We start from the raw sequence: 12,422 nt of genomic DNA, 5'->3' as shown, positions 1-12,422 counted from the left end.
AGAATAAAGCAGAAGAAAAACATCTCCGAGCACCCAATTCTCCCCTATTGGCACCCACACGAGCCTCACCCGCCTACCCCGGCTTTGGGGGCTATTATTTCACCCGCCGGATCAGAACCTTACACACGGTCACATCATAGGTTTAGGCCAGGACGGAATTCACATGGTTAACAAGGGCTTATTTTTTTTCCTAATATTTTTGCACCTCGCAGATTTGGACCCACTTGGCCAACTTTTGGCATCTACGTCCCCTTTAAATTGGGGGGGGGGGTCAGGGCATGCTGGGAGTTGTAGTCTTACACAAGCTGGTCCTGAAGGCTGAAGCCGGCAGCTGTGCAGTCCGTTGATATTTGACGCAATACATTGTATCCGATGGTAAACAATAGGCAAGGAGCCGAACGCACAGGTCAGTGTCACCCGGGGGGTACAGCGGGTCAGCGGCACTGGACATGGAGGTACCCCAGGAGTCGGGCGACCACCTCAGGCAAGAAAAATGAAAGCTGCCAAGACCTGATCCAATAGGAGGTGGACGGAACCGGAGGATCGGACTGAGCCCCACAACTGGGGACCATACATTTCCATTGAGTTCTATGGGCAGGTCCGCTTATAGACTGCAGATCCATCAACAGCAGCTTCCCTGCTAACATCTGCCATGTGGACCTTCTACAAATCAGGTTGTACAATGGGACTGTTTACATTTTTCCAAGGCAATAACTTTGTGTATAAAGTTGCACCATTGCAGTGCACTGAAGTGGTGCCCACTGCGCCAGGTGACACACTGCACCACCCTGCAAGTGCGGATCGCAGCAGAATCGCATGGTGTGACCCAGCTCACCACCACAACCTGCCATACTTACAGCATGTTCGTGAAGGCGCTCAGACCCTCCGGTACCGCGACCAGTCCTCTCCCGGAGCAGTCCACTCCTCGCTCCGCGTTACAGCGGCACGGCACCGGGCAGGGGGGCGGCGAGGAGACCCCGCTGGGCCCACCTGAGGACGGGGAGACCCACAGCAGCAGCAGCAGCAGAAAGGCGCCCGGCGCCCAGAGGCACCCGGGACGGCTCGTCATCCTCCTCAGCGGCGGCAGCAGCCAGAGCCCCCGGTTGTGTCCGTGCGACAGTTCACAGCTCCCCCCGGAGCCCGCACTTCTCTCTCACAGGGAATCGCAAAACAAACAAGAGGGAAACCACGTCCGTCTCCTCCTCCGGCCGCAGCGCCCGGGACCGCACCGATACTACGGCTACAATGTAACTGCCTCAGCCATTGCGCTCCCCTCCTGGCGCCGCACGCAGCCTGCTCCACATGCTAATGAGCCAAGGTGCATGTTAACCAGCACGGCCGCTCCCATTGGCTGAAACGCTTTCATATGCAAATTCCAGCACAGGCAACAACAGCCCGCCTTCTGATTGGCTGACGCTCAGGGGGTGGAGCCGTAGGACGAAGGCGACGGGGCGGCGGAGATGGATGATGTCTGAGTGGAATTACAATGTGGCGCGCGGCCGTGTCCTGACTGGAGTAGTAGTCCCCTCAATGAGAACTATCCTGTGTCCTGACTGGAGTAGTAGTCCCCTCAATGAGAACTATCCTGTGTCCTGACTGGAGTAGTAGTCCCCTCAATGACAACTATCCTGTGTCCTGACTGGAGTAGTAGTCCCCTCAATGACAACTATCCTGTGTCCTGACTGGAGTAGTAGTCCCCTCAATGACAACTATCCTGTGTCCTGACTGGAGTAGTAGTCCCCTCAATGACAACTATCCTGTGTCCTGACTGGAGTAGTAGTCCCCTCAATGACAACTATCCTGTGTCCTGACTGGAGTAGTAGTCCCCTCAATGACAACTATCCTGTGTCCTGACTGGAGTAATAGTCCCCTCAATGACAACTATCCTGTGTCCTGACTGGAGTAGTAGTCCCCTCAATGACAACTATCCTGTGTACTGACTGGAGTAGTAGTCCCCTCAATGACAACTATCCTGTGTCCTGACTGGAGTAGTAGTCCCCTCAATGACAACTATCCTGTGTCCTGACTGGAGTAGTAGTCCCCTCAATGACAACTATCCTGTGTCCTGACTGGAGTAGTAGTCCCCTCAATGACAACTATCCTGTGTCCTGACTGGAGTAGTAGTCCCCTCAATGACAACTATCCTGTGTCCTGACTGGAGTAATAGTCCCCTTCAATGACAACTATCCTGTGTCCTGACTGGAGTAGTAGTCCCCTCAATGACAACTATCCTGTGTCCTGACTGGAGTAGTAGTCCCCTCAATGACAACTATCCTGTGTCCTGACTGGAGTAATAGTCCCATCAATGACAACTATCCTGTGTCCTGACTGGAGTAGTAGTCCCCTCAATGACAACTGTCCCGTGTCCTGACTGGAGTAGTATTTCCCCCAATGACAGCTATCTTGTGTACTGACTGGAGTAGTAGTCCCCTCAATGACAACTATCCTGTGTACTGACTGGAGTAGTAGTCCCCTCATTGACAACTATCCTGTGTACTGACTGGAGTAGTAGTCCCTTCAATGACAACTATCCTGTGTCCTGACTGGAGTAGTAGTCCACTCAATGACAACTATCCTGTGTCCTGACTGGAGTAGTAGTCCCCTCAATGACAACTATCCTGTGTCCTGACTGGAGTAGTAGTCCCTTCAATGACAACTATCCTGTGTCCTGACTGGAGTAGTAGTCCACTCAATGACAACTATCCTGTGTCCTGACTGGAGTAGTAGTCCCCTCAATGACAACTATCCTGTGTACTGACTGGAGTAGTAGTCCCCTCAATGACAACTATCCTGTGTCCTGACTGGAGTAGTAGTCCCCTCAATGACAACTATCCTGTGTCCTGACTGGAGTAGTAGTCCCTTCAATGACAACTATCCTGTGTCCTGACTGGAGTAGTAGTCCACTCAATGACAACTATCCTGTGTCCTGACTGGAGTAGTAGTCCCCTCAATGACAATTATCCTGTGTCCTGACTGGAGTAGTAGTCCCCTCAATGACAACTATCCTGTGTCCTGACTGGAGTAGTAGTCCCCTCAATGACAACTATCCTGTGTACTGACTGGAGTAGTAGTCCCCTCAATGACAACTATCCTGTGTCCTGACTGGAGTAGTAGTCCCCTCAATGACAACTATCCTGTGTCCTGACTGGAGTAGTAGTCCCTTCAATGACAACTATCCTGTGTCCTGACTGGAGTAGTAGTCCAATCAATGACAACTGTCCCGTGTCCTGATTGGAGTAGTCTCCCTAATGACAACCACCCCATGTCCTCACTGGAGTAGCCTCCCTAGCAATAAATGACAAAAAGAAAGCATTTAAATCACTAAAACAGGAGGGTAGCGAGGAAGCACTGAAAAACTATAAGGAAAAAAATAGAATATGTAAAAAACAAATAAAAGCGGCCAAACTAAAGACCGAGAGACTAATTGCCAAAGAGAGGAAAGCTAACCCTAAAATGTTCTTCAATTATATAAATGGTAAAACGTATAAATCGGAAGGTGTCGGCCGTCTACAGAGTGATGAGGGGGGAGTCGCAGAGAGCGACGAGGAGAAAGCAAGGCTGTTAAATATTTTTTCTGCACTGTATCATTGAGGGGAAAAAACTGTCAGATGGAATGCAGAATGTAAAAGTACATTCCCCATTAAAAGTGTCCTGTCTGACCCAGGAAGAAGTACAGCGGCGTCTTAAAAAGATTAAAATAGACAAATTGCCAGGACCGGATGGCATACACCCCCGTATCCTAAGAGAATTAAGTAATGTCATCGCCAGACCCTTATTTCTGATATTTGCGGACTCTATACTGACAGGGAATGTCCCACAGGATTGGCGCATGGCAAATGTGGTGCCAATATTCAAAAAGGGTCCAAAAACAGAGCCTGGAAACTATAGGCCGGTAAGTTTAACATCTGTTGTGGGTAAACTGAAGGTTTTCTGAGAGATGCTATATTAGAGCATCTCAACGTAAATAAGCAAATAACGCCATATCAGCATGGCTTCATGAGGGATCGGTCCTGCCAAACTAATTTAATCAGTTTCTATGAGGAGGTAAGTTCTAGACTTGACAGCGGCGAATCAATGGATGTCGTATATCTGGACTTCTCCAAAGCATTTGACACTGTACCACATAAAAGGTTAGTATATAAAATGAGAATGCTCGGACTGGAAAAAAACGTCCGTATGTGGTTGATGATGTGGATAAGACACAGTTGTCAATAACTGAGGTTGTTAGGTCAACAAGTCAGGAGGATGAGCAGAGTGAGGAAGTGGAAGAGGAGGGGGTGGACGATGAAGTCACTGACCCAACCTGGGAAGGTGGCAAGCCGAGCAAGGACAGCAGTACAGAGGGGGAGGGATCCGCAGCACCGCAACAGGCTGGAAGAGGCAGTGGGGTGGCAAAAAGGAGAAGGTGGGCTACAAAAAACAGGCCCGCAACTGTTCCCCGGAGCACCCCCTTGTGGAAATCTCCCTTGTCAAGGGGTAGGCGTTCCGCAGTCTGGTGCTTTAAGGAAAGTGCAGACGACAAAAGAATTGTAATTTGCAACATATGCCATACAAAAATGAGCAGGGGTGTGAACACTAGCAACCTAACCACCACCAGCATGATCCGCCACATCAAAGCACTGTAATAGATGGGCTAAACGCCTGGGTCCACAATCTGCAGGTCACACCACTGCCTCCTCTTCCCCTGTGTGACGTGCTGGCCAATCCCCTGTCGAAGGCGCAGGCCCGGATGCCTGCCGCCCTGCACCTGGACCTTCGCAAGCACCATCAGCGACCATATCCACTTTCATGTCCCAGCGCAGCGTACAAATATCCTTACGCCAGGCATTTGAATGCAAGTGCCAATACCCAGCCAAACACCCACAGGCCATAGCACTAAATGTGTGTCCCGTAACATCACCCGTGCCCTGACCAACGCAGTTACTGGGAAGGTCCACTTAACCACTGACACATGGACGAGTGCTTTCAGCCAGGGAAGCTACATTTCCCTAATGGCACACTGGGTGAACGTTGTGGAGGCCGGAAGCGAGTCGTACCCTGGGATGGCACCAGAGCTACCGACGCCAAGGATTGCGGGCCCTAATTCCATCAGGGTTTCCGCCACCACCTATGTTAGTGGCTCCATCCCCCACTTCTCCTCCTCCACTTCCACCTCTGAATTATCATCTTGCAGCACCAGTCCGCCATCAGTTGGTAGCTGGAAGCAGTGGAGCACTGCAGTGGGGAAGCGTCAACAGGCCATGCTTAAGCTGATCTGCTTAGGTGACAAACAGCATACCGCCACACAGCTGTAGCAGGTGATAAGAGACCAGACTGAGCTCAACCTAGAACCAGGCATGGTTGTGTCTGATAATGGTCGTAACTTGGTGGCGGCTTTGGAGCTCGGGAAGCTCACACACATCCCATGCCTAGCCCATGTGTTCACTGGTGCTGCAAGATGATAATTGGTGGAAGTGGGGGATGGAGCCACTAACATAGGTGGTGGAAACCCTGATGGAATTAGGGCCCGCAATCCTTGGCGTCGGTAGCTCTTGTGCCATCCCAGGGTACGACTCGCTTCTCAAAACCTACCCTAATTTGTCTGAGCTACTGGTGAAAGTGCGCCGCATGTGTGCCCATTTCGGCAAGTCATCAACAGCTTCCGCTGGTCTGACAACGCTGCAGCAACGCTTACAATTGCCAGCTCACCGACTGTTGTGCGACATGAGCACGCCCACGTTCCACATGTTGGCCAGGCTTTGTGAGCAGCATAGGGCGTTTTGCGCATTTTGGACAACACCGATTACTGGTTATTTACCCTTCTCGACCCCCGCTACAAAGAAAACTTCTCATCTCTCATTCCTGTGGTGGAGAGGACGAGCAAAATAGTGCAATACCATAAGGTCCTTGTGGAAAAATTGCCCCCAACATTTCCAGCTGACAACACTGGCTGCAGAGTACGTAGTTCCTTGGGCAACCGAGAAGGGGAGACAAGGGGAACACACAGCAGTTCCAACAGAGGCAGGGCAACACTTTCCAAGGCCTGGGACAGTTTCATGACACCCCGCCAGCAACCTCATCCTGATGCTCGGCCTAGTGTCACAAGGAGGGAAACATTTTGGAAAATGGTGAAGGAGTTTGTAGCAGAACGTGTCAGAGTCCTCAATGATCCCTCTGTGCCTTACAACTACTGGGTGTCCAAGCTGGACACGAACTGGCGCTCTACGCCTTGGAGGTGCTGGCCCGCCCTGCCGCCAGCGTTTTGTCAGAGCGGGTATTTAGTGCTGCTGGGGGTATAATAACTGATAAGCGCATCCGCCTGTCAACTGAAAATGCTGACAGGTTGACTCTTATAAAAATGAACAAGGCCTGGATTGCCCCGGACTTCTCTACTCCACCAGAGGAAAGCGGCTGAACGTAAAGGCATCAGCTCACCAGCAGGCCCTCACCCATAATTTTTTCAATAGTCAGCTCAGCAACAGGCACTCGCCCATAATTTTTTCGACGCTCAGCAGCAGACCCTCACCCCTAATGTTTTAGATGGTCAGCTAAGGGCTCTTTCACACTTGCGTTCTTGTCTTCCGGCATAGAGTTCCGTCGTCGGGGCTCTATGCCGGAAGAATACTGATCAGGATTATCCTAATGCATTCTGAATGGACAGTCCGTCCTTCAGGATGCATCAGGATGTCTTCCGTTCCGGTACGGAACGTTTTTTGGCCGCAGCAAATAGCGCAGCATGCTGCGCTTTTTGCTCCGGCCAAAAATCCGGAACACTTGCCGCAAGGCCGGATCCGGAATGAATGCCCATTGAAAGGCATTCATCCGGATCCGGCCTTAAGCTAAACGTCGTTTCGGCGCATTGCCGGATGCGACGTTTAGCTTTTTCTCAATGGTTACCATGGCTGCCAGGACGCTAAAGTCCTGGCAGCCATGGTAAACTGTAGTGGGGAGCGGGGAGCAGCATACTTACCATCCGTGTGGCTCCCGGGGCGCTCCAGAGTGACGTCAGGGCGCCCCAAGCGCATGGATCACGTGATCGCATGGATCACATGATCCATGCGCATGGGGCGCTCTGACGTCATTCTGGAGCGCCCCGGGAGCAGCACGGACCGTAAGTATACCGCTCCCCCGCTCCCCGCTCCTACTATGGCAACCAGGACTTTAATAGCGTCCTGGGTGCCATATTAACACTGAAAGCATTTTGAAGACGGATCCGTCTTCAAATGCTTTCAGTACACTTGCGTTATTCCGGATCCGGCGTGTAAATCCGGCAAGTGGAGTACACGCCGGATCCGGACAACGCAAGTGTGAAAGAGGCCTAAGCAGCAGGCCCTTGCCCGTAATGTTTTTGAGGGTCAACAGCAGGCCATCAATCATAATTTTTCAAGGGTGTGTATGATGCCCTCATTTATGTATAATAAAGGGTGTATTGGACTGCCGATTCCTTGTACATTTTTGGCAGCCCTTTCCCTTAGTGCATAGGCTTTATAAGTGTAGGAGTTCTACTACCTGAACAATTGTACCACAATGTGAATGAGGCCCTCCTTTATGTGATATACAGTTGTATCGGAGTGCCTCTTCCTTGTAATTTTTGGCAGCACTTGCACTTTATATACAAGTAAATATACAGGAAAGAATGTTTCCTAACAATTTTTCCTCTAAAATCTATGTTATCTTCGGTTTTGTGTGTATTATTGTCAGTCTGTAAAAGTGGCGTACTACTCGGACAACATCGTTCCCAGCAGCGATCTGGGAGTCCAAGATGCATCCAGACATCCTCCCCATGCTGTTCCCGATCTATTTCAGTAGTGTTTCCATCAATTTCTGACCTTTTCCTATGAACCAGACACCCTCCCCTCTTCAGAGCAGGGGGTGCCTGGTTTAATGCTCGAGTTCTTCTATTGACTTCCATTGTGCTTGGGTGCTCGGTAGAGCACCTGAGCATCCCGAGGTGTTCGACCCGAACACCCGAGCACTTTGGTGCTCGATCAACACAACTCACTTCAGCAAATTGCATTTATTATGTAAAGAAAGTTAATCCAGCAGTGGTGGTCGTGCTTGCACACTATAGGAAAAATCACTGTCCTCTCTGGTGGCTGGGACCATAGCACTGAACATAGCCTAGTGCTTTTTTCTATAATGTGCAAGCACGACCACCACTGATGGATTGCAGGGTGGTCATAACCATGGAAATGAGCTGTGTATAATGTGATGGAAAAAAAAATTCAGCCAACAAAGAAGGCAATATGGATAATCACAATACATTAGTAAGTGCCCTGTATTACCTTCCTCTACATAATAAATGCCATTTGCTGAAGTGAGAGAATCCCTTTAAGGGTATGTCCACCATGTGATTTTGGCCACGATAGGTGCCACGCGACCCAAGATCGCAGTGTAGCAGGGCTGCCATATGAATGAATGAGGTTGCCGTGTGACTCACGTATTTGGTACGACTGCTATATACAAATCACAAAAATTCCAAAATTGCAGTTTTTTTTCCGATTCCCATGTTGCGGTTGCGGCAAACATGATTCGCTTGCGACCCTACTCATTCCTATTGCAGCCCCGCTACACTGCGATACTTGGACATGTGACAAGTGTTGGGCCCAAAATTTCCATGTAGCCGTACCCTCAGGGCTCATGCACACAAACGTATTTTGTTTCCGTCTCTGTTCCGTTTTTTTTTAGGCCCGTATACGGAACCATTTACTTCAATGGGGCCGCAAAAAAACTTAAATTACTCCGTGTGCATTCCGTTTCTGTATGTCCGTTCTGCAAAAAAATAGAACATGTCCTATGATTGTCCGCATTACGGACAAGGATAGGACTGTTCTATTATGGGCTGGCTGTTCTATTCTGAAAAATACGGAATGCACATGGATGTATGTCATCTGTATTTTTTGTGGATCCGTGTTTTTCCGGCCGCAAAATACATACTGTCGTGTCCATGAGCCCTTACTTAAAAGTGTCCTGATACATAATTACCTGAGATGGTAATTTAATTGGTGCATACCTACATTTGAAGTATTATTTTTGTACATAAGACAGCGATAATGGCACCTTTTGGTATTCCCATTTCAGATATTGATGACATATCACTAGGATATGCCGCCAGTGTCATACAGGTGCAGGTCCCACCTCTGGGACAAACTTAAAGGGCATCTGTACCTATGACACTGGCTGACCTGTTACATGTGCGCTTGGCAGCTGAAGGCATCTGTGTTGGTCCCATGTACATATGTGCCCACATTGCCGAGAAAAATGAAGCTTTAATATATGAAAATATAGAAACATAAGTAAACAGAAAAAAAAAAAAACGGTGTAAGCACTCATAACAGGTTAGTCAGTAGGGTACAGGACACTACTGTTGTGCTCCAAATACACCCTACTATTGGTTACTAGGTATAAGTTCAAAAAACCATAAACAACCTATAAAGAAATTGAGCCAATGTATACCCATGAAGTATAATAAATACTACAATCTTTATTGTAACACATAGTTAAAATTACATGATACAAGGATAGGTAGCAGGAAAGGCGCCATCACTGGCACCACACAAAACCTACTGGGAAGTTACTCATAAATACACGTATATACCATAAATACTGAACAGGCAAAGTACATTTGTTATAAATCATTCCAAAGTGTTGTCTGGGTTCATACAGCCAGTCAGCGATCTAAAACATATAACACAAGTAACATAACTCACCCATTGGCATGTGTGGCCAGAGATGGCGCCACCCTGACGCGCATTTCGGTGTGCCTTCGTCCGAGGGTATTTTGGTTGGTGAGAGACACAGTCAATAGTTTTTGGAATATTATAACAAAAGTGCAGTTTTAATTACTTTATTTTTTGTTTTATAAGATGCAGTGCATCTTATAAAGTGAATACCAATGAGTGCTTCCAGTATGGAATGGAGTGAGCATAGTGCTGCTAGCGCTTGCTGTACTTACCGCTTCCTGGTCTTCTCTGAGTGCTGTGCTGCACGGTGCTGACTGTGTACAGTGTCAGGACGTAGTGCGCACATTATGACCTGGCGCTGTACAACTTCTGGGCCCGGAGAAGAACAGGGAGCGGTGAGTGCAGGAACAGCGACTGGATGTGCAGAGGGGTGGTGCCTTCTGGAGCATTGGAGGTAAGTTCATTTAGTTATTTTTTATCTGATATTGTGGTCCGATATGGGAGTCTGATCTGAGGTCTGATATGGGAGTCTGATCTGAGGTCTGATATGGGAGTCTGATCTGAGGTCTGATCTTTGGTCTGATATGGGAGTCTGATCTGAGGTCTGATCTTTGGTCTGATATGGGAGTCTGATCTGAGGTCTGATCTTTGGTCTGATATGGGAGTCTGATCTGAGGTCTGATCTTTGGTCTGATATAGGAGTCTGATCTGAGGTCTGATCTTTGGTCTGATATGGGAGTCTGATCTGAGGTCTGATCTTTGGTCTGATATAGGAGTCTGATCTGAGGTCTGATCTTTGGTCTGATATGGGAGTCTGATCTGAGGTCTGATCTTTGGTCTGATATAGGAGTCTGATCTGAGGTCTGATCTTTGGTCTGATATGGGAGTCTAATCTGAGGTCTGATCTTTGGTCTGATATAGGAGTCTGATCTGAGGTCTGATCTTTGTTCTGAAATTGGGGTCAGATCTGATAGCTGATCTGAGGTCTGATATGGAGGTTTGAGCTAAGATCTGATGAAGATTGGAGGTCTGATGAAGTTTTTTTTTTTCTGATTTCCTCCACCAAAACCTAGGTGTGTCTTACAAAGCGAAAAATACAGTAAATTATTTGCCCTAGGGCAATTGAATTTAAAGGAGTTTTCCAGTAATAAATTACTTTTTACTTATTCCCCATAGCCTGATGCACCTATTGGAAGAATCATACCTGCTCCTCGCCACTCTGGTTTTGCGTGCTGGCTCCCGTTCTTTAATTTCCCGTTCTGATCTCTGGCTTGTTTTGTTTTAGAAATGGTCACCTGTGCTGCTGCAGCCAATGACTGGCTTCGGCGGTGACATGCAGATAGAGCCACACGACACGTGTTTACATTCCGGTGCTAGACTCAGGGCGTGTGTAGCATCAGCACGGTGCCTCGCCTTCCCCTCCCTGCTTGTACATCTGAAGTCAACAGGGTAGTGACTAACAAGTATTGCAGATCTATCTGAAGACATCATGCTGAATGTGTCACCTGATTAAGGGTCCAGCTACATGGTGAGTGGAGACACTGGTCGCGCAAAAGCTGTCGTGGCCAGGATTGCAGAGCAGCGGTGATCCCATAGAAATGAATGGGATCACCCCGCTAGTCACAAGAAATTCAACACTGCTGGACTGGCACGGCGATCCTATTCCTTGCTATGGAATCACCGCTAACCAGGGTCGCCTTGTAGCCGTACACTAAATGTGTGGAATGGTGGACAGAATTTCCATTCTGAAATACCCCTTTAAAGGGGCTACTCAAATAATTTCAAATGATCCCCTATCCACAGGATAGGAGATAACTATTATATCTGAGGGGAGTCCTACTACTAATAGCCAAGCAGTATACTCCGATATCTGCAGCAGTCCCATAGAGATAAATGGGGCGGCAGTACGCATACTTCACCTTCCACTCCGTTTATTTCAGTGGCCCTGTGAGATACGGTGCCCCCAGTTTTTATGATCTGTGAAGGTCCCAGCATCAGGACCCCCACAAATCTAAGTTATACTATATCCTGTGGATAGGGGATAACTTGAAATTACCAAACTATCCCTTTAAAGGGGTTATCACATGAGTAATGTAAAAAATTAAAATCAGACATCATATAGTACATGACAATCTCTTTCTAACGAAGCTAGAACCAGCCCTGTACCTCATATGGATCCCGAGATCCCCCCATTTATTGCTCCACTAGATTTACATAACGCTAGGAGCTCAGGAGGCGTGTCCATGCTCTCCCTATCACAGCTCAGGAGGCGTGTCCATGCTCTCCCTATCACAGCTCAGAAGGCAGTCGAAGGATGAAACTGAGCATGTGCGGCCTTCTCAGTGAGCTGGACAAAGAAAAAAAAAGGAAACTAAACAGAAGGTGGCGCTATACAGATACATTTTATTGAATAACTCAGTGGCTATGCAAAATTTTTAATTACATGAAATTACAAAAGTATTCAGATCCAAGTGCTGTTTTGAAAATTGTAGAATATTTTTCATGGGAGAACCCCTCTAAGTTTCACAACCTGGGCTGAATAAAACTTCAGTCATAGAGGCTTACCATTCCTCCAGTGAATCAGGCCTATAATATGTCCCTTTGTTTCCAATTATTGGTATTTTATTTCTTGCCATGATTCACGTTATTACTCACTCCGTTTATGCAATGTTCATTCGTTTTAACTTGCTCGTTATGAAAAATGTCAAATGTAACGTTTATTTTATGCAACTTTTTGTCTTGATTCTTTGTCCTTTTACA

The 12,422-nt window shown here is 47.9% G+C and overlaps 1 protein-coding gene across 1 annotated transcript in view; it reads right to left on the bottom strand.

Annotated features, from left to right (window-relative positions):
* Nucleotides 1–1,279, bottom strand: part of LGR4 (leucine rich repeat containing G protein-coupled receptor 4) — a 90,589-nt gene extending 89,310 nt beyond the window's left edge. The window contains exon 1 of the mRNA XM_044270327.1: nucleotides 858–1,279. Coding sequence (XP_044126262.1) covers nucleotides 858–1,069 — 212 coding nt within the window. The 5' untranslated portion in view covers nucleotides 1,070–1,279. The remainder of the gene's footprint in view (nucleotides 1–857) is intronic.
* Nucleotides 1,280–12,422: the final 11,143 nt, after the last annotated feature.

This window comes from Bufo gargarizans, chromosome 10 (assembly GCF_014858855.1).
Source record: "Bufo gargarizans isolate SCDJY-AF-19 chromosome 10, ASM1485885v1, whole genome shotgun sequence".
NCBI lineage: Eukaryota > Metazoa > Chordata > Amphibia > Anura > Bufonidae > Bufo > Bufo gargarizans.
The sequence above is the reverse complement of the archived record's forward strand: the minus strand, read 5'-3'. Positions and strand labels throughout refer to the sequence as shown.